The sequence below is a fragment of the Heteronotia binoei genome, chromosome 7 (genome assembly GCF_032191835.1).
Source record: "Heteronotia binoei isolate CCM8104 ecotype False Entrance Well chromosome 7, APGP_CSIRO_Hbin_v1, whole genome shotgun sequence".
Classification (NCBI taxonomy): Eukaryota; Metazoa; Chordata; class Lepidosauria; order Squamata; family Gekkonidae; genus Heteronotia; species Heteronotia binoei.
The window spans coordinates 6,291,877-6,314,558 of NC_083229.1; the positions used below are offsets into that span (position 1 = coordinate 6,291,877).

Below are 22,682 nucleotides of genomic sequence, written 5' to 3' on the forward strand. Positions count from 1 at the left end.
TGAGGGGCAGCATGACCTAGGCGAACCCCTTGATGAACCCGCGGTAGAAATTTGCGAACCCGAAGAATGATTGTAGCTGCCGTCGGGTTCTGGGGGGCTCCCAGTCTAAGACTGCCTGGATTTTTGCGGGGTCCATTGCTAATCCCTCCGCGGACACTCTAAATCCCAGGTAGTCTAGTTCCGTCTTGTGGAACTCACACTTGGTCAGTTTGACATACAACTTATTTTGATACAGGGTGGTCAACACTTTTTGCACCAGGGGCACATGCGACTCAAGGTCTTTCGAGTAAATAATGATGTCATCCAGGTACACCACCACCCCCTTGTACAGATACTCCCGGAGGACCTCATTGATGAAGTTCATAAACACCCCCAGTGCCCCTTGCAGCCCGAACGACATCACCAGATATTCGAACTGTCCCATCGGCATGTTGAACGCCGTTTTCCACTCGTCCCCCTCCTTTATGCGGACCCGGAAGTACGCATCGCGCAGGTCGAGCTTTGTGAACACCCTGCCCTCGGCCACAGTACTTAGTAAGTCTTTTATCAGCGGGATCGGGTAGGCATTGGACATTGAAATCCCGTTTATCCCGCGAAAATCTGTGCAAAGTCTCAAACTTCCATCCTTTTTCTTGTGAAACAATATGGGGGCTGCGCGGGGGGCTGTGGCGGGTCGGATGAAACCCCGCTTCAAGTTTTTGTCTATGAACTTTCTAAGTTCTTCCTTCTCTGCCCAGCCCATTGAGTACAGTTTCGCTTTTGGCAGCTCTTGCCCCGGTATCAGCTCGATGGCACAATCGGTGGGGCGGTGGGGGGGGAGCTCGTCCGCTTCCCGTTCGCTAAAAGCCCCTCTCAAGTCCCGATACTCCTTGGGGATCGATCTCACCTCCTCTATGGTCAAGCAGAGCCGCTCGTTTTGCGGCGGAGCCTTGGGCCCCCACTCCGCTCGCCAGTGATGGTTCTCACACCGCCAGTCCGGGAAGCGTACTATTTAGGCTTCCCATCGTATGTCTGGTTGGTGCCTCGCTAACCATCCCGCCCCCACCACCAGGTCGAACGAGGACGAGGGGGCCACTACGAACACCTCTATTCCCCAGTGATCCTCGGTCCCCATTGGCACTGCTTGCGTTTCTTCGGTGCAGGGCTCCCCTTTCATCATTGACCCATCCATCTGTTCGAATTGGATGGGTCGGGGCAGGGGGGATTTGGTTAGCCCCAAGGCCTTTACTAGGCGCGGGGTCATAATGTCCCTTGTGCACCCCAAATCGATTAGTGCGCGGGTGTGCATAAAGTGTTTCAAGTGGGGGTTTAGTAGGGTCACTGCCATAAACAAAAGTTCCCCGGTAATTCTCACTGTCATCGGTGCCGGCGTTTCGTGGACCTGCTTTGCGGCACCTATTAAAGCAGGTCGCTGTCGTTTCCCGTCGACTCGGGTTCCCACGACTCCTCGCTTGATTCGCCGATGGTTATAGTTTCCTCGTCAATCGCCATGGATGTGGCGATGGCGCCCCGACTGGGCTCCTTGGCGCGGCCCCCTCCTTTTTTCGGGGTGCCGGTGGATGACTTGGGGGGTGGGGTGGCCGCGGGCGCTCTCACCGGGCAGTTGGCGGCCAGGTGCCCCGGGTCCCCGCACCTGAAGCACCTCCAGCCGCCCCCAGTGGGTGTGGAGGTCGCTAGCGGCTTTTTGACCTCGATTTTGGGTGCTGCGGGGGTCGCTTTTCCCGCCCTCTTCCCCAGTTGCTGTTGCCGGCGCATCCCGACGTGCTGCAGGTTCGTCTCTACTTCGCCCGCCAGCTGGATCCATCCTACCAGGGTATCGGGTCTCCCTTGATGGTAGCACCGGTCGAGTATGTTCGCGTTCAGCCCGTTCTTGAACGCCGCACACTTCATCAGCTCGCTCCAACCCCTCACCGCGGCGCAGTGGGTCATGAACTCGGTGGCGTACTCGCATGTCGTGCGGTTCCCCTATTCGATCCGTTGGAGGGCCTCGGTGGCCTTCTCCTCTCGGAGGGGGTCCCCGTACTGTCGCAGCATCGCCTGGAGGAATTCCGCCACCGTGGCCAGCTCGGGCTTCCGTCCGGTGTACAGCCCTACGTACCATCTCCTGGCGGCCCCCTTCAGTCGGGATGCTATGTGATCCACTCGGCTGGCCTCCATTGGGTAGCCGGCTCCCCAGTGCGTGAAGAAACTGTTGCACTGGATGGTGAAGTACTCTACTTCGTCCCCGTCGCCATCGAACGTGATCTGCAGCTCGTGTGGTCTCCCGCCGTCTCCCCCCCCGGGCACGGCGGGGGGTGGCGCTGGCGGCGGCACCGGCGGCGGCTGGGGCGGAACCGGTACCGCCAGTGTGGCTGGGGCCGCTGGAGCGGCCGATGCCGGCGGGAGCGGCCGGTGCTGCCGGAGTGGTGGGGCCTGGAGGCCCGGGTGGTCCGACCGGGGCCCCCCTCCTGCGCCGGGGGGTCCCCCCGGCTGCCTCCCATCAGCTGGTGCTGCAGGGACCCCCGGGGCGGGTGGCCCAGGGGGTGAGGCCCTCCCGGGTGTCCAGCCGGGCCTGCCGGGACGGCCGCCTGCAGGGCGTGGATCTCGTCGCGAAGCGCCCCCACTTGCAGCTGCATCTCTTGGGCCAGCATGATGCGGGTCTCGTGGACCTGGTCGTGGATCTCTCTCACCCACTGGGACAACTAGTTGCGGAGCGCTTGCGCGGGGTCCCCTATCCCGGGATCTCGGTACTCGTCCCCGTCGCCATTCCAGTCGTCTTCTCCCGCTCCGCTGGTGAGCGCCTTGTATCTCTCTTCCGCCTCGTCCATTAACTTGGTGGACTTTCGCGGGCTCCAGCTCCGTGAGGGGAAGATGTCCGTGGAGAAGGGAGCTGGGTCTCGGATCTTGCGTCTCACTGCGTTCACCCCGGGCTCCAAGGGTCTGTCCTCTATTGGAGTAGTGGGCTCTCCGTCGTCTGGAGCCTTTGCTGCCATCCAGCCAGGTTGCCAGTTCGGATAAGTCCCAAAACAAAGGGATCAGTGTTATAATGTCAGAACTGGAGAAACTTCAATCGAGGCCCAAACTCGTTACAAAAGTATAGGCTTTATTGAGAACTACAGAGGTAGAGGTACAAGATAACACTGATGCCAAGCCTGGCATTTGTTACAGTTTTATGTGGTTGTTGTAGCAATACTAGAAGCAATAATAAAACCATCTTTCACACAGTTTGGAGACGACTGTCTCCTTCCCAGGGATTGTTATCAGGAGAGAGGATAGCGTCCTGCTGTGAAGTCCTGTTCGGCTTGGCTTCAAAGGCCACCTGCAGATGTTGACCAGGGGTTATCTGCCATCCTTCAGTGATCACAGTTTGTTTGAAATGCACATGAGTCTGTGTTAGCGGCCTAGCGCAAAGCACATTGGGTTAGTCTTTGGTTACAGCATGGAGTCAGTTATGCTAACAGTGCTTAGTGAAGTTACAAGTTCTGACACCGCTGACTTCTCTGACTTTGATAGGCCTCTGATTAGGGCACAGTCCCCAACCCTTTGGAGCCCGTGGGCACCTCTGAAATCCTGCTATAGGTTGGTGGGCGCAGCGACAAAAAGGTTACTGCAGGAACCGGGTCCAGCCACGAAATGTCAGGCAGTGCGTTTAAGCAGACCTCTGAGAGCCCTTCATACTCCAGGCAGAATCTCTGACCGATTTCCCACTAACCTTACGCCTCTCTCACCCTCCTCTTCTCCGCCGGGGCTTCGGTTGGATTTCACACTACCTGCCCTGGGACTGCAACTCACTTTGCCTTTTTTGCACGGCAAACAGAAATTGGTGTTTAGAGGATCTCGTTTGCTGCGCAAAAGAGGCGGAGCGAGTTGAAGAAGAAGATATTGGATTTATATCCCGCCCTCCACTCCGAAGAGTCTCAGAGCGGCTCACAATCTCCTTTCCCTTCCTCCCCCACAACAAACACCCTGTGAGGTAGATGAAGATATTGGATTTATATCCCGCCCTCCACTCCGAAGAGTCTCAGAGCGGCTCACAATCTTCTTTACCTTCCTCCCCCACAGCAGACACCCTGTGAGTTGGGTGGGGCTGAAGAGGGCTCTCACAGTAGCTGCCTTTTCAACGACAACTCCTACAAGAACTATGGCTGACCCGAGGCCATGCTAGCAGCTGCAAGTGGAGGAGCGGGGAATCCAACCCGGTTCTCCCAGATAAGAGTCCGCACACTTCACCACTACACCAAACTGGCTCTCCAGGGCAGCTTGTGCGAAATCCGATGGAAGCCCTGCTGAGAGTGAAGGAAGTGGGAAACCGGTCTCTGTTTAACACACAATGCCGTTTAAAATAAAAACATTTTTTAAAATTTTTTTAAAATCTTGTTGTTGTTTTTTGCCATACACACAGCTTTCCTTCCATCACGCTGCGAAGATCCTTGTGCTGGGATGGCAGCTACTGCCAAAGCAATGTGTGTTCGTTTGTTTTTTAAATCTGGAGCGCCAATCAAATCTTCAATGGCCAATCAGAAGCCTTCCTGGAGAAAAGTCCCATCAGGCTCCACTTGCTTGCGAAAACACTTGACAGGCAGCAGGAAAAAATGTCAGCAGGTGTCCTGGTGCCCACGGGCACTGAGTTGGCGGCCCCTGTGTTAGGGCACAGTCTTTAAGCAGCAGCTGGGCAAACCCTTGTCAGGGATGCTCTAGAGCAGGGGTGTCAAACATGCAGTCCGGGGGCCGAATCAGGCCCCTGGAGGACTCCTATCAGGCCCCCGAGCAACTGGCTGTCGTCTGCTTCCTTCTCCCTCTCTCTCTCGCTTCCTTCTGCATCACAGCTTGCTTTGCGTCTATTATTATTATTAGTTAATTACATGCTGTATGACTGATCAACAATGAGCTCTGTTGAAAATAGTTTTTGTCTATTATTGTGAAATTCATAAGTAAATGTATGGCCACCCTTATATAATAATAATAATAATAATAATAACAATAATAACAACAACAACAACAACAACAACAACAACAACCACAACCAACAACAACAACAACCAGCTACCGGAAGAGGTGAGGGCCCTGTGGGACCTTCGGCGGTTCCGCAGGGCCTGTAAGACAGTCCTCTTCTGGTTGGCATACAACTGATCGGTACTTGAAGATTTCGAATAGAAGGCTGTAGTATGGTACCTTTGGTAAATGGCTTTGTTTTACTGTTTTTACTGGTTGTTTAAATGTTGTAAATTGATGTATTTTAAAACTTAATCCTACGTTAGAAGTGTTGTGAGCTGCCCTGAGCCGCTTTGGTGGGAAGGGCGGGATATAAACTAAATAAAATGAAATAATAATAATAATAATAATAATAATTTATTTATATCCCACACTCCCCACCGCAGCAGGCTCAGGGTGGCTCACAACACATAATAAATACGAAGTTAAAATATAAAAACATTATATCAATACAATATATGATTTGCTAATCAAAACCATTGTAATTAAAACCATCAAAAGTTAAAAACTAATATATGCAGGGGCTATGTTCTGGATGTTCTCCTCATTGTAATTTATGATGGCCGTTTGTAGTAGATTAAGATCCATATTAAGCGAAGGCCAGTTGGAAAAGGGTAGTCTTGCACGCCCTACGGAATTGATCAAGACTCCGCAGGGCCTGCACTTCATCCAGTAGTTGGTTCCACCAGTGTGGAGCTGAGTTCACAGTTCTGTTTTGTATTTCTTGTAGCGTATCTTAACTGTGATCCCATAATTGTTTTTCCCCCCTCTCAATCGCACAGCAGAGCTACTGAGCCAAGCCTCTCTTCCTTCTATAGGCTGAGGCTCCCCCGTTAGCAAATTCGGTTTATGCACAGACCACCAAAAGTGTTGGGGGATTTATACTGTACCCCCAACAACAGAAAACCAAAATCAAGACCTGCAGTTACCAAAACAACCTGCAGTTATCAGAAGGCTAATACCTACTCACTAATAAGTTTTAAGACTTCACAGATAAACTTTATTAGTTTCTCTTTTAGACAGAAGGCTTCAAATATAATTAGAAAGGCAAAACAAGAGATTACATTAGTACAGTTCCTTTAAACCGAAGGCTTCAAATGGATAGAAAACAAAGCAGTTAGATAAACTAGTGCATTTCAGTTTCTCCTTTAGATAGAAGGCTTAAAATTTATGGATAGAAAACAAAACAGAAGACAGCTACGCAGTTAGAATTCAATCAAGCATAAAGCATAGTTCTACAATAAAGCAGAGAGCATACTGACTTATCCGTATTATTCTACGGCTGATTCCTCATTAGCCTTTGCTCCGGCGCTGTGTTTCCCCTGGGGAAAATGTTGCTTTCCGCATGTCTTGACACGGGGTGGCAGTTTGAACCACCTCTAAAGTGGTGTCACCACATGTTTAGGATATCGTCATTTTGCGAGAAGTTTCTTTTCGATGCGGGTTCGGGGCTTGAGATTTATGTGCGGAACTCACGGCAATGTGCTGTCAAACTTACGCATCGGTAGTACACACCCACATAATTCCACGCCCAAGACTCCGCCCGGGTATTACGTCACACTTCCTTAATTTTACTCCCTTTGAAAATTATCCGCCATTATCCGATAATTTTTTTTTTTAAAAAGCAGGTTTCGCGTTGCAATGCTCCAACGTATAACGATGTAACGCGATTTTTCTTCTTTTACTGAATAAATCCCTTACTTTCACCCGCACATACGCTTTAGGGTATTCCACGTGATTCTGATAATGTGTCATTGCATTGTCCGTTCACAAATTTCTTCCCCCCTCCAACTGAAATCGTTCCATACTATTATAACTTTTTTTGCCAATAATATCGTTACAACGCAACAAAATAGCGATGTTACGCGAACTACTTTTAAGATGCGCGATCGCCACCTTTATCGATCCCCCACCGCCGTATGGCCTCAAACTGGAATTTGATTATGACTGCGGGGTGACATGCTAGAGGTTTACAAGATTATGCATGGGATGGAGAAAATAGAGAAAGAAGTCCTTTTCTCCCTTTCTTACAATACAAGAACTCGTGGGCATTCGATGAAATTGCTGAGCAGTCGGGTTAGAGCGGATAAAAGGAAGGCCTTCTTCACCCAAAGGGTGATTAACATGTGGAATTCACTGCCACAGGAGGTGGTGGTGGCTACAAGCATAGCCAGCTTTAAGAGGGGATTGGATAAAAATATGGAGCAGAGGTCCATCAGTGGTTATTAGCCACAGTATATATATGTGTGTGTGTGGGTGTGGGTGTCTATATATGTGTGTATATGTATGTATGTATATGTGTGTGTGTGTGTGTATAAATATATACACACAAACATATTGGCCACTGTGTGGCACAGAGTGTTGGACTGGATGGGCCACTGGCCTGATCCAACATGGCTTCTCTTATGTTCTTCTGTGACACAGAGTGTTGGACTGGAGGGGCCACTGGCCTGATCCAACATGGCTTCTCTTATGTTCTTCTGTGACACAGAGTGTTGGACTGGATGGGCCACTGGCCTGATCCAACATGGCTTCTCTTATGTTCTTCTGTGACACAGAGTGTTAGACTGGATGGGCCACTGGCCTAATCCAACATGGCTTCTCTTATGTTCTTCTGTGACACAGAGTGTTAGACTGGATGGGCCATTGGCCTGATCCGACATGGCTTCCCTTGTGTCCTTAAGGCCCCTTCCAACCTTCTGGGGCCACAGAAAACAATTCCACACTATCCTCTATATGACAGCCCTTCAAGTACTTGAAGATTGTGATCATATCGCCTCTTAGCCGCCTCCTCTCTAGGCTAAACATGCCCAGCTCCTTCAACCTTCCTCACAGGACTTGGTCTCCAGACCCCTCACCATCTTCGTCGCCCTCCTCTGGACCCGTTTCAGCTTGTCTAGATCCTTCTTAAAATGTGGAGCCCAAAACTGAACACAAGACTCTAGGTGAGGTCTTACCAGAGCAGAGTAAAGCGATACCATCACATCACGTGATCTGGACACTAAACTTCTGTTGATACAGCCCAAAACTGCATGTGCCTTTTTTAGCCCCCACACCACACTGTTGACTCACGTTCAGTGTATGATCCACTAAGACCCCTAGATCCTTTTCGCATATACTACTGCTAAAACAAGTCTCCCCCACCCTATAACCATGCATTGGATTTTTCCTACCTAAATGCAGAACTTTACATTTACCCCTGTTAAGATTCATTTTATTGGTTTTAGCCCAGTTTTCCAGCCTGTCAAGGTCATTGCCAAGCATGGCGAAATTCCACTTATAATTGACTGTTATAGGGTCCTGCCTAAACCTGGTCTGTGAAGTATCATGGAGGATCCAACTTTGTTAGCTTTGTTATTCTTTCCCTTCCCCCCCCCCCCTGCTTTATGGCTTAAAAGTAGAATTAGTGAGAACTGAAACTAACATGAGAAGAAGTAATCAGCACCTTCCCATACATTCCTGTAAGGAAGTACGAGACATCTGGGGAAAGCAAGGACGAAGTCCTGATAACACTATGGGAACGTAGACATTTATGATAGTTTATGTGCGAGTGCTACCCCACACCCCATCCCTTGGAATCCTTTTGAAGTAAGCCTTAAAAGTATTGTATCAATGTATTGGCAGCGTTACTCTCAAGCACCTGTTACACAGAAAGTATCGGTATCTCAATAAACGTAGTCTTTGTATCAACTTTGACTCGTCGTTGAACCCACATGCTTGACGGTCATCCTGCTTCTGTCTAATACTGTGTTTGCAATCCCTCCCGATTTAGTATCGTAGGCAAATTTAATAAGATGTAAACAATTTCACAGCCAACTGTAAAGAATTAGAGCTCAAGCTGTCCTTAGTTCATCCAGGCCTTTCACCCACTTAACAGGCTGTACCCATCTTGATTCCTGCCATACCCTATGTGGACCTTACCATGTAGGGAGATTCCTGTCCTTAAAAGACTCTCAACGTTACCCTAGTTTTTTTCTCTCTCTATTCTGCCGCCCTGATAGCAATATGACTGTAGGATAGTCCTGGATAGCTTAGAACTCTGGCGGCCAAGTTCATAACTGCAACCAAAAATCATAGAGAGAGAGCTGCCGGCTCCAAGAAAAATATGAAGGCTTAAGGTGTTCGAAGTGCCCATTTCATAAGCGCATGACAGCTGTCAGAAATTCTTGTAGCCATTTCGTAAAGAGTATGTTTAAGACCATAAAAGGGGCCAACTCAAAGAGCTTGAAGACCAACGGGCGCTAACATTTTAAGCCATTTAAAAAAAAATTATGTTTGTGTTTGTCTGTGTTCTTTATAAAAAAAAAATTATCTCTGCTACCTAATCTTAAATAGGCACACATGTGGCCCGGCCCAATATGGCTTGGCCCAACCCTACATGACCCAGCGCAACATGGTCTCATGTCACATCCAGCCCTCATAACAGGTGTCCCAATTTGCTTAATTTAAGAGGCACATAGAATAAATGTCAAATGTTTGAGAGCCACAAGACAGGAACACCAGGTGTTTGAGAGCTGCAAATAGGTGGGGAGAGATGGAAGGAAAGCAACTTTTAACTTTAAATGCCTTCTCCAAGCCACCGGCTGACTTGGCTTACAGAAGTGATTTAAAGAGACAAATGCCTTCTCCAAGCCGGTCAACAGGGCAGAGAGGGCTTCAAGAGACACCCAGTGTGTGTGCAAAAGCCTCATGTGGTTCTCAAGCCACAGTTTGGCCACCCCTGGTCTAGGCTGATATTGCATGGAGCAGGGGATTGGACAAGTACTCGAAGGGCTGTCATCTAGAGAAAAGAACCCCGTGGCGCAGAGTGTTAAAGCTGCAGTACTCCAGTCCTAAGCTCTGCTCACGATCTGAGTTCGATCCCCGGTGGAAGCTGTGTTTTCAGGTAGCCGGTTTGAGGTTGACACAGCCTTCCATCCTTCCGAGGTTGGTAAAATGAGTCCCCAGCTTGCTGGGGGGAAAGCGTAGAGCAGGGGTGGCCAACGGTAGCTCTCCAGACGTTCTTGCCCACAACTCCCATCAGCCCCAGCCATTGGCCATGCTGGCTGGGGTTGATGGGAGTTGTAGGCAAAAACATATGGAGAGCTACCGTTGGCCACCCCTGGCGTAGAGGACTGGGGAAGGCAATGGCAAACCACCCTGTTAAAAAAAAAGGTCTGCCGTGAAAACATTGTGAAAGCAACGTCACCCCAGAGTCAGAAACGGCTGCTGCTTGCACAGGGGACCTTTCCTTTCCATCTAGAGCAGGGGTCCCCAATCACCGGGCCATGGACCGGTACCGGGCCGTGGCCTGCTAGCAACTGGGCCGCACAGCAAGGCAGAGCAGCCCTGCTTCCCCTTCTGCCTGGGAGCCAGGCAGACGAATGAGGCAGTGCAGCCTTTCTCCGAGGCTGCCTCCCCTTGCAGGCTGGTGGAAGGGCAATTGGTTTGTGGATGTGCCCATTGTTTGGTGGGGCTTCCTGGAAGGGTAGTGATAAGGAAACTGGCTGTTGAATGTGACCATTGTTCTGTGTTAATTGCTGGGAGGGTTGGAAGGGGTGTGAAGATAAGGAAGATCCACAAGCGAATTGCCTTTTCATCACACCCCCTCCAGCCTATAAATAGCAGCTCTCCAGCAGCCCTGGCCTCACTCAATGCACAGCAGCCAAGAAGGTCAGAGCGCCTGCTCTGGCTGCAACGCCACTGAGGATGTTCTCCGCAGCTGAGAACGAAACGTCTGGAAGGAAAACTTTCTCCAGTAGAACACGGCACTTGAGCCCGAAAGATTCTACAAACTCTAATGATGTTACCGGCCGTGAAAACCTGAAATCTTTGATAATAAAATTAATATTTTGTGCTATTACCCGGATGGCAAGTTTTACTTAGCAGTTCTACTCAGTGAAGGCCATTCGGAACAGGATAGTCTTGCAGGCCCTGCGGAACTGTTCGAAGTCCCGCAGGGCCCGCATCTCTTCTGGAAGCTGATTCCACAGCTGTGGAGCCATGGCAGAGAAAGCCCGAGTACGGGTACTCTGGAGTTTTGCCTCTTTTGGCCTGGGGATAGTCAGCAGGTTCTTCCCTGCTGACCTCAGTGCTCTCTGGGGTTCGTGCGGGGAGAGACGGTCCCTAAGGTAGGCAGGTCCTTGGCCATATAGGGCTTTAAAGGTAATGACCAGCACTTTGTAACGAATCCGGTATATAACTGGCAGCCAGTGCAGTTCACGCAGCCCCGGCTGTATGTGCTCCCACTTTGGGAGCCCCAGCAGCAGTCTAGCAGCCGCGTTCTGCACTAGCTGCAGCTTCCAGGTTCGTCACAGAGGCAGCCCCATGTAGAGGCTTCTCTTATGTTCTTACGTCTGGGACAATGATGTAGACACTCCTCTGAGAGTCAATTTGGTGCAGTGGTTAAGTGTGCTGTTCTCTTAACTGGGAGAACCGGGTTTGATTCCCCACTCCTCCACTTACAGCTGCTGGAATGGCCTTGGGTCAGCCATAGCTCTCTCACAGAGTTGTCCTTGAAAGGGCAGCTTCCATGAGAGCTCTCTCAGCCCCTCACAGGGTGTCTGTTCTGTGCGTGGGGGGGAAGGTAAAGAAGATTGTGAACCACTCTGAGATTCAGAGTATAGGGAAGAATAAAAATCCAATATCTCCTTCTGTATTCTTGGTGCTTGGGAGGGGCACAGTGGGAGGGCTTCTAGTGTCCTGGCCCCACTGGTGGACCTCCTGATGGCACCTGGGTTTCTTGGCCACTGTGTGACACAGAGTGTTGGATTGGATGGGCCATTGGCCTGATCCAACATGGCTTCCCTTAGGTTCTTATACGCATAGACAGCTTCAAGAGTGGATTGGATAAGCATATGGAGCAGACAATTATGAATCCGTCTCATGCAAGGTTGCTAGGTATTGTTATCCGGTAATTAAAACGCGTAGATCGTACTGTAAGTTGAGTTATTAGTGAAGGATTAGTTCGGTCCAGAATATTAGGAATTATGGCTGTAACTGTCTATTGCCATGTTCTTATACTGTATTATCTTATATTATTTTGTATGCTGGTCTTATGACTGTTTTTAATAAATTTTGCTTTGCATATGGAGCAGAGGTCCATCAGTGGCTATTAGCCACAGCATATTGTTGGAATTATCTGTCTGGGGTAAATGATGTTCTGTATTCTTGGTGCTTGGGAGCGGCAACAGTGGGAGGGCTTCTAGTGTCCTGGCCCCACTGGTGGACCTCCTGATGGCACCTGGTTTTTTTGGCCCGTGTGACACAGAGTGTTGGACTGGATAGGCCATGGGCCTGATCCAACATGGCTTCTCTTAGGTTCTTATGTGTGACTCAGAGTGCTGGACTGGATGGGCCACTGGCCTGATCCAACATGGCTTCTCTTTGGTTCATATGTGTGACACAGAGTGCTGGACTGGATGGGCCATGGGCCTGATCCAACATGGTTTCTCTTAGGTTCTTATGTGTAACACAGAGTGTTGGACTGGATGGGCCCTTGGCCTGATCCGACATGGCTTCTCTTAGGTTCTTATGTGTGACTCAGAGTGTTAGACTGGAGGGGCCATTGGCCTGATCCAACATGGCTTCTCTTATGTGACACAGAGTGTTGGACTGGATGGGCCACTGGCCTGATCCAACATGGCTTCTCTTATGGTCTTATGTGACACAGAGTGTTGGACTGGAGGGGCCATTGGCCTGATCCAACATGGCTTCTCTTATGGTCTTATGTGACACAGAGTGTTGGACTGGAGGGGCCATTGGCCTGATCCAACATGGCTTCTCTTATGGTCTTATGTGACACAGAGTGTTGGACTGGAGGGGCCATTGGCCTGATCCAACATGGCTTCTCTTATGGTCTTATGTGACACAGAGTGTTGGACTGGAGGGGCCATTGGCCTGATCCAACAGGGTTTCTCTTATGTTCTTATGTGACACAGAGTGTTGGACTGGAGGGGCCATTGGCCTGATCCAACAGGGTTTCTCTTAGGTTCTTATGTGACACAGAGTGTTGGACTGGAGGGACCATTGGCCTGATCCAACAGGGTTTCTCTTATGTTCTTATGTGACACAGAGTGTTGGACTGGAGGGGCCATTGGCCTGATCCAACATGGCTTCTCTTAGGTTCTTATGTGTGACCCAGAGTGTTGGACTGGATGGGCCACTGGCCTGATCCGACATGGCTTCCCTTCTGTCCTTAAGGCCCCTTCCAACTCTGCGATTCTACAATTCCAGAGCTTAGCAACGTCCCGCTTACGCCGGCGCTGTCTTCCGACACAGCGCCTTCGAGCCTTACCTTTCTCCGGCACAAGTACGACACGGCCTTGTCGGGGCTGGCGCCCACCACGTGCTGGCGGACGAGGACCACGGCGCAGACGAAGCCGTCGCGGGCGCTGACGAAGCACTGCTCCAGGTAGAAGGCCCGCTCGTCCCAGCCCAGCAACTGGGTGCGGACCACGAAGCGCTCCAGGAAGCGCAAGGAGCGCCGGTAACGGCAGCAGGAGGCGGCCAGGACGGTGTGAGCCCCCAGGGCCCGCACGGCCCGCAGGAGCCCGCATCGGGTCAGGTGCACCACCCGCGCGAAGTCGGCCTCCCGGAGGTAGCGAGCATTATTCATGTGCAGCAAGAAGTCCAGGTCCGAAAGGAGCACCACGCCGGAGAAATCTTGCTCCTCCAGCAAGTCCCAGACGGTGGGCTGGCACCACCTGGCGTAGAGCATCGTCAAGGGCATCCTGAGAAAGTACCAGACATCTCCAAGGGCAAACAAGGCAGCTGCAGCCCCTAAAGCCAGAGTCACCCATTCCATTTTTGCAAAACTGCAAGTCACAACCAGGCTTGCAAGGCCCCGCAGCTCTGCCGGGCTTGCAAACGGCGGCTGCTCGGCAGGAACTACCGTTGCAATCTGCAGGGAGGGCAAAGGTCACGGCAGGTGCTCGCCGGCTCCCCTCCTTTCCCCGCGACTTGGTTTGCCCCACCTTTCTCAAGCGCCTCTTCGGCAACCTGGAGGAATCCCTGAGGGGACAGCGCCCTCTAGTGCGCCGCTTGTTTGCAGCAAGGCAGGACCTTTGCAAATTTTAACACTCTGGAGGAAAGGGAGGAGGAGAAGGGGGAGCCGCGTGCGCTTTCCGAATGCGCAAAATTTAGCTGGGTTGGAAGCTTGCCGTGGTAGTATTGCATCATGCGATCCTGTTAGCCTCACCCCCGGAAGATGGAGAAATCTTCTTGGGTGCAAAGGTTAAAATAAAAAAATAAAAAAAGTCGCTTTTCCTTTCCTCCGCGTTGGAAACGCAAACCTGGTGTTTCAGCGCCATCTGCCTGTCGAATTGGAGACGAGCAGAGATGGTCGCTTTTGAAAAAAGCAGAGTCGAGTTGCGGCTTGAAGGCCAAGAAAGTTTTGTTCAGAATGCAATCTTTGGTGTGCTCTAAGCACACTTCAGCCGGCAGTAGGATGGAATGGCAAGCTGTCCTAAATATAGAGAACGTGGGCAGTGAATCAGCAGGTGAAATCATAGAAATGGCCCTTAGCAGATTAAAAGAATCGCAAGAATAGTGACTTCCAGCCTGTGTCTGCTGGGCTAACCCCCCCAAAAAACAGTAATAAATGCCAGAATAGCAGACTGATGTCCATTAAGTATCCTGCAACAAATGAGAGTCTGCTCTAGGTTAAAAGGAGGGCATAAGATTCTCAGAGGCTTAATTTAAACATGTAAAACACCTATAAAAACATCATTCTAGTTTGCCATTTTTTTAAAAAAAATGCATTAAAGTAGCAAATTAGTATATGTAATGAGATACACAGCCAATGTCCCTTAGTTGAGTATGCTAATACAAAAAACATTGTTCTGATACATTATTCTAAAAGAGAAATGCATTGGAATACTGTGGATGTATAGCTATACTCAGTGAGAGCGGGTTTAGCAGACGTAATGAGATGAAAAATCCAATATCCCTGTTCAGTCCTGGGGTGGTGTTTGTTCCAAGTTTCATAATAATTTGTAATTCAGCAATTCCACACACACACACACACCCCGGCCAATGTCTACATTTTAAATATATTGTGAATCACTGATCACCTCTTCAGATCCAGCTAGAACTTGAGTCCATCTGTCCCATATGTTGGCAAGTGGAGAGTTTTCAGAGGCTAAATGACATTAGCAAAATCTAGGGCAGGCATTCCCCAGGTGGGGGCAGGGGATCCCCCGGTTTGGAGGCCCTCCTCCTGCTTCAGGGTCAACAGAAAGTGGGGGGGGGGAGAGGCAAGGGTCCGATGGGCACTCCATTATTCCTTATGACGATCAATTCCCATAGGGTATAATAGAGAATTGATCTGTGGGTATCTGAGACTCTGTGGGGGGGTTGTTGTTTGAGTTAGAGGCCCCAAATTTGCAGCATAGCTTCTAGTGACTCTCCACAAAATACCCCCCAAGTTTCAAAAAGATTGGACGGGGAGGTCCGGTTCTATGAGCCCCCAAAGAAGGTGCCCCTGTCCTTCATTGTTCCAAAGGGAGGGAAAGCATTTAAAAGGAGCGTGGCCCCTTTAAATGTAATGGGCCGAACTCCCTTTGGAGTTCATTTATGCTTGCTCCTGGCTCTACCCCGACAGTCTCCTGGCTCCACCCCAAAAGTCCCCAGATATTTCTTGAATTGGACTTGGCAATGCTACTTTTGGGGTGGAGGCAGGAGACTGTTGGGGTAGAACCAGGAACAAGCATAAATGAACTCCAAATAATAAATAAATAAATAAATAAATTTTATTTTTATATCCCGCCCTCCCCCACCAAAAGGCGGGCTCAGGGCGGCTCACAGACATGACTACGTCATGATTCAATTAAAAGCAGATAAACATTATGAATACAATACAATTACATATATAGATTAAAATACATAAAAATAGGTGCTATAATTTCTGGTGTCACAATTACATATTATCAGCTTCAGTTACAACATAAGATGGCTAGAGTTAGAATGATTTTATCAAGTTAGTCTGGTCCTAATTCAAATGCGAGTTGGAAAAGAGAGGTTTTGCAAGCCCTGCGGAACTGGTTCAGGTCCCGCAGGGCTCGCACCCCCTCTGGGAGTTGATTCCACCAGCGCGGGGCCACTAATGAGAAGGCTTGCTCCCGAGTTATCTTCATTCTAGCCTCTCTTGGCCCAGGGATTTGTAGGAGGTTTTGGGAGCTAGATCTTAACGCTCTCCTGGGGATATATGGGGAGAGGCGGTCCCTGAGGTAGGCAGGTCCTCGGCCATATAGGGCTTTAAAGGTAATAACCAGCACCTTATACCGAACGCGGTAGACGACCGGTAGCCAATGCAGATCCCGCAGCACCGGCCGCACATGTTCCCACCTAGGTAGTCCCATCAACAGCCTGGCCGCTGCGTTCTGCACTACCTGAAGTCTTCGCGTTCGGCACAAGGGCAGCCCCATGTAGAGGGCATTGCAGTAGTCTAGTCTTGAGGTGACCGTTGCGTGGATCACAGTTGCTAGGTCGTCGCGTTCCAGGAAGGGAGCCAACTGCCTCGCCCTCTTGAGATAGAAGAAGGCGGATCTTGCGGTGGTAGCTATCTGGGCCTCCATTGATAGCGAGGATTCCAGTAGCACCCCCAGGCTCTTGACCCTGCGCACTGGTGTCAGTGGCGCACCGTCAAAAGCTGGCAGAGTAATCTCCCCCCCCGGTCCGTCCCGACCCACGCAAAGGACCTCAGTCTTCGTTGGATTCAACTCCAAACCCAAAAGGGTTTGGAGGCCCTGCTTCAGGGTCATCAGAAAGCGGGGGTGGGGGAGAGGCAAATGTCCAATGGGCACTCCATTATTCCTTATGAAGACCAATTCCCAGAGGGTATAATAGAGAATTGATCTGTGGGTATCTGAGACTCGGGGGGGGGGGGCGTTGTTGTTTCAGTTAGAGGCCCCAAATTTGCAGCATAGCATCTGGTGACTCTCCACAAAGAACCTAAGAGAAGCCATGTTGGATCAGGCCAATGTCCCATCCAGTCCGACACTCTGTGTCACATATGAACATAAGAGAGTTGGATCAGACCAATGGCCCATCAAGTCCAAAACTCTGTGTCACATATGAACATAAGAAAAGCCATGTTGGATCAGGCCAATGGCCCAACCAGTCCAACACTCTGAGTCACATCAGAACATAAGAGAAGCCCTGTTGGATCAGGCCAATGGCCCATCAAGTCCGAAACTCTGTGTCACATAAGAACATAAGAGAAGCCCTGTTGGATCAGGCCAATGGCCCCTCCAGTCCAACACTTTGTGTCACATAAGAACATAAGAGAAGCCCTGTTGGATCAGGCCAATGTCCCATCCAGTCCGACACTCTGTGTCACATAGGAACATAAGAGAAGCCATGTTGGATCAGGCCAATGGCCCATCAAGTCCAAAACTCTTTGTCACATAAGAACATAAGAGAAGCCATGTTGAATCAGGCCAATGGCCCATCAAGTCCGAAACTCTGAGTCACATATGAACATAAGAGAAGCCATGTTGGATCAGGCCAATGGCCCATCCAGTCCAACACTCTGTGTCACATAAGAACATAAGAGAAGCCCTGTTGGATCAGGCCAATGGCCCCTCCAGTCCAACACTTTGTGTCACATAAGAACATAAAAGAAGCCATGTTGGATCAGGCCAATGGCCCATCCAACACTCTGTGTCACACATAAGAACATAAGAGAAGCCATGTTGGATCAGGCCAATGGCCCATCCAGTCCAACACTCTGGGTCACACATAAGAACCTAAGAGAAGCCATGTTGGATCAGGCCAATGGCTCATCCAGTCCAACACTGTGTCACACAGTGGCCAAAAAAACCAAGTGTCATCAGGAGGTCCACCAGTGGGGCTAGAAGCCCTTCCACTGTGCCCCTCCCCCAAGCACAAGAATACAGGGCATCACTGCCCCAGACAGAGAGTTCCAACAATACACTGTGGCTAATAGCCACTGATGGACCTCTGCTCCATATGCTTATCCAAGCCACTCTTGAAGCTGGCTATGCTTGCAGCCACCACCACCTCCCGTGGCAGTGAATTCCACGTGTTAATCACCGTTTGGCTGAAGAAGGACTTCCTTTTTATCCGTTCTAACCCGACTGCTCAGCAATTTCATGGAATGCCCACGAGTTTTTGTATTGTGTGAAAGGGAGAGAAAAAAATATTTTTATTTTATTTGATTTGATTTATATCCCGCCCTCCCCGCCAAGGCGAGGGTCGGGGCAGCTCACAACATAAAAAACATCACGATAGTTAAAAGAATGCATATTATAAAAAAATATTACATTCTATAAAAATTATACATGCAATAATTAAAATCAACGTTTCGTTTCATTCGGGGCTAGGATCTAGATATCACGTCTTATTCAGTTTTTCAGTGCGAAGGTCACCCCATCTACGATGTGGCTCCACGAGCCCGCCTTTGGCGGGGGAGGGCGGGATATAAAAATAAATTTATTATTATTATTATTATTATTATTATTATTATTATTATTATTATTATTATTCATTAAAGGCCGGCTGGAGAGGATGGTTTTGCAGGCCCTGAGGAACTGCCCAAGGTCCTTCAAGGCCCGCACTTCCTCTGGCAGTTGATTCCACCAGTGGGGGGCAGCGATCGAAAAGGCCCTTTCCCTGGTGACTTTCAGTTTGGCCTCCTTCAGCCCGGGGATTACCAACAGGTTTTGAGAACCAGATCGGAGTACCCTCTGGGGAATATATGGGAAGAGACGGTCCCTAAGGTAGGGCAGGTCCTCGACCATATAGGGCTTTAAAGGTAATAACCAGCACCTTGTAATGAATCCGGTACACTATTGGCAGCGAGTGCAGTTCCCGCAGCCCCGGCTGTATGTGCTCCCACTTAGGGAGCCCCAATAACAGCCTGGCCGCTGAGTTCTGCACTAGCTGCAGTTTCCGGGTTCGGCACAGGGGCAGCCCCATGTAGAGGGCATTACAGTAGTCCGACCTCGAGTTGGCCGTTGCATGGATCACTGTCGCCAGGTCGTCGCGGTCCAGGAAGGGGGCCAACTGCCTCACCCGCCTAAGATGGAAAAAAGCGGATTTAGCTATCTGGGCCTCCATTGCCAAGGCGGGCTCCAGCAGCACCCCCAAGCTCTTGACCTTGTACGCCATTGTCAGTGGTGCACCGTCAAATGGTGGTAGGGGGATTTCCCTTCCCAGGCCGCCCCAACTCAGGCAAAGGACCCCTGTCTTCACTGGATTCAGCTTCAACCTAGTCAGCCTGAGCCATCGCGCCACAGCCTGGAGCGCCAGATCTCGATTTTCTGGGACACGGTCAGGGCGGCCATCCATCAGTAGATAGAGTTGGGGGTCATCAGCGTATTGGTGACAACCCAACCCATACCTCCGGGCAATCTGGGCAAAAGGCCGCATGTAGATGTTGAACAACATTGGGGAGAGCACCGCCCCCTGTGGCACCCCACAGTTAAGTGGGTGCCTCCGGGAAAGGTCTCCCCCATCCACCACCCTTTGCCCCTGACCAACAAGGAAAGAGGAAAGCCATTGCAAGGCCGACCCTTGGATCCCCGCGTCAGCGAGGCGGCGGGCCAGTAGCCGATGGTTGACCGTATCGGATGCAGCCGATAGGTCTAACAGCATCAGCACTGCCAAGCCGCCTCGATCCAGACGCCGCTGGAGGTCATCCACCAGGGCGACCAGCACTATCTCGGTCCCATGACCTGGGCGAAAGCAGGATTGGTGGGTGTCTAAAATGAAAACGACTTCTTTCCTTCCCATGCACAATCTACTATCTCTACTATCCCATGCACAATCCCGTAAACCTCTATCATGTCACCCAGCAGTCGACGTTTCTCCAAGCGAAAGAGCCCCAAGCGTTTTAACCGTTCTTCTTAGGGAAAGTGTTCCAACTCTTGTTGCCCTTTTCTGCACTTTTCCCAATGCTATAATATCCTTTTTGAGGTGCGGTGACCAGAATTGCACACAGTATTCCAAATGAGACCGCACCATCGATTTATGCAGAGGCATGATGATACTGGCTGGTTTGTTTTCAATTCCCTTCCTAATAATTCCCAGCATGGCGTGGGCCTTTTTTATTGCAAACGCACACTGTCTTGACATGTTCAGTGAGTTCTCTGCCACGACCCCAAGATCTCTCTCTTGGTCAGTCTCTGCCAGTTCACACCCCATCAGCTTGTATTTATAGTTAGGATTTTTGGCCCCAATGTGCAACTTTATGTGTTTGGCCACTTTGCTTCTCAGACTCCCTTCCATAAGAGCATGGGGACACCTAGCAATAATAAAACATTTGGGGAAAAGTAAATCCTCTCATCATATTTCTATTAATTACCATTCATTTAATTTTCAACTATCAAAAGAGCAGAGGCGTTCTGGATACCCCAACAAAATTATCCAGAATTATTCTATTCCTAGGGGGCCAAAATGACAGTTTACAATTTAGGGACTGGATATATTTTTCAGATGCATTGCTAGATCGTTCTCTAATCCTAAAATCTAAAGTAGCCCCCTGGTTCATACTAATCAAATCTGATGGCCGGAGATCACCCTACCTGGTGAATATCTCCAGATTTAACATCTGAACATCCTTCACAGCTCTCCGCTTTCAAACTCTGCAAACGCTGAGAGCCAGTTTGGTGTAGTGGTTAAGTACGTGGACTCTTATTTGGGAGAACCAGGTTAGATTCCCCACTCCTCCACTTGTGGCTACTGGAATGGCCTTGGATCAGCCGTAGCTCTGGCAGAGGTTGTCCTTGAAAGGGCAGCTGCTGTGAGAGCCCTCTCAGCCCCACCCACCTCACAGGGTGTCTGTTGTGGGGGAGGAAGATAAAGGAGATTGTGAGCCACTCTGAGATATGGAGTGGAGGGTGGGAAATAAATCCAGTATCTTCATCTACCTCAAAGGGTGTCTGTTGTGGGGGAGGAAGGTAAGGGAGATTGTGAGCCGCTCTGAGACTCTTCGGAGTGGAGGGCGGGATATAAATCCAATATCTTCATCTACCTCACAGGGTGTCTGTTGTTGGGGAGGAAGGGAAAGGAGATTGTGAGCCGCTCTGAGACTCTTCGGAGTGGAGGGCGGGATATAAATCCAATATCTTCATCTACCTCACAGGGTGTCTGTTGGGGGGGAGGAAGGTAAAGGAGATTGTGAGCCGCTCTGAGACTCTTTGGAGTGGAGGGCGGGAAATAAATCCAATATCTTCATCTACCTCACAGGGTGTCTGTTGAGGGGGAGGAAGGGAAAGGAGATTGTGAGCCGCTCTGAGACTATTCGGAGTGGAGGGTGGGATATAAATCCAATATCTTCATCTACCTCACAGGGTGTCTGTTGTGGGGGAGGAAGGGAAAGGAGATTGTGAGCCGCTCTGAGACTCTTCAGAGTGGAGGGCAGGATATAAATCCAATATCTTCATCTACCTCACAGGGTGTCTGTTGAGGGGGAGGAAGGGAAAGGAGATTGTGAGCCGCTCTGAGACTCTTCGGAGTGGAGGGCGGGATATAAATCCAATATCTTCTTCTTCAAACAGCTCTGTTAACTGGTCGATATTCCCACATCCTAACAGAACAATGTTTTTGCATTTGTGCTTCACCTACCATAGAGGACCTCCCCCATTATAATCTAGCCTGTCCACTCTACAATGCCCCCCAGAATTAAATTTCTGTCTGGAGTACTAACCTCCTTAAAAGCCCGTTCAGACACTGAAAAGATTATATTTGTGTTATCTGGCAATGATGCTCCTGTGTCCTATAGAGTTTCTTTGTTTGCCCCTGCAGCTAAGAAGATAAGAGCAAGAGTAATATCAAAAGCTGCAACTTCTTGAGGTTGGTCTTTCTGGGGAACTTTTAAGGTGTTAATTGGAAACTTTGTTGTTCGGGTTCTGTTTTGTAACGGCCAAGAGCGAGACACAATAAAATTTTTGATTGACTGACTGACTGACGACTTCTCAGGCACACCAAGGGCATATTAGAATCACAGAATCATAGACTTGGAAGGGACCTCCGGGATCATCTAGTCCAACCCCCTGCACAATGCAGGAAACTCACAAATACTTCCCCCTAAATTTATTGCTGCCAGGTGGCCCTCTAGCCTCTGTTTAAAAACCTTCAAGGAAGGAGAGCCCACCACCTCCCGAGGAAGCCTGTTCCACTGAGGAACCGCTCCAGTGGTCATAAGTTCCTCCTAAAGTTGAGCTGGAAAGTCTTCTGATTTAATTTCAACCCGTCGGTTCTGGTCCTACCTTCTGGAGCCGCAGAAAACAATTCCACACCATCTGCTATAGCAGGGCTGGCCAACGGTAGCTCTCGAGATGTTTTTTCGCCTACAACTTCCATCAGCCCCAGCCAGCATGGCCAATGGCTGGGGCTGATGGGAGTTGTAGGCAAAAAACATCTCGAGAGCTACCGTTGGCCACCCCTGCTTTATAGGTCAGCCCTTCAAGTCCTTGAAGATGGTGATCCTATCACCTCTCAGCTGCCTCCTCTCCAGGCTAAACATCCCCAGCTCCTTCAACCTTTCTTCATAGGACTTGGTCTCCAGACCCCTCCAGAGTAATATCAAATGCTGTAACTTTTTGAGGTTGACCTTTTTGGGGAACTGGAAACTTTGTTGTTCCGGTTCTGTTTTGTTTTGTAACGGCCAATGGCCATACACAATACATTTTTGACTGACTGACTGACTGACCGCTTCTCAGGCACACCAACGGCATTTTGACCCTCCATGTTTGGAGCCTCAGCAA

The 22,682-nt window shown here is 49.8% G+C and overlaps 1 protein-coding gene across 1 annotated transcript; it reads right to left on the reverse strand.

Moving 5' to 3' along the window:
- Positions 1-13,147: 13,147 nt before the first annotated feature.
- Positions 13,148-13,756, reverse strand: LOC132574831 (protein THEM6-like). Its single transcript, XM_060243062.1, has one exon. The coding sequence runs from the start codon at positions 13,754-13,756 to the stop codon at positions 13,148-13,150; it is 609 nt and encodes a 202-aa protein (XP_060099045.1).
- Between the last annotated feature and the right edge of the window lie 8,926 nt (positions 13,757-22,682).

Coding starts and splice junctions, on each gene's coding strand:
- LOC132574831 (XM_060243062.1), bottom strand. CDS start 13,756: ATGGAATGGGTGACTCTGGCTTTAGGGGCTGCAGCTGCCTTGTTTGCC.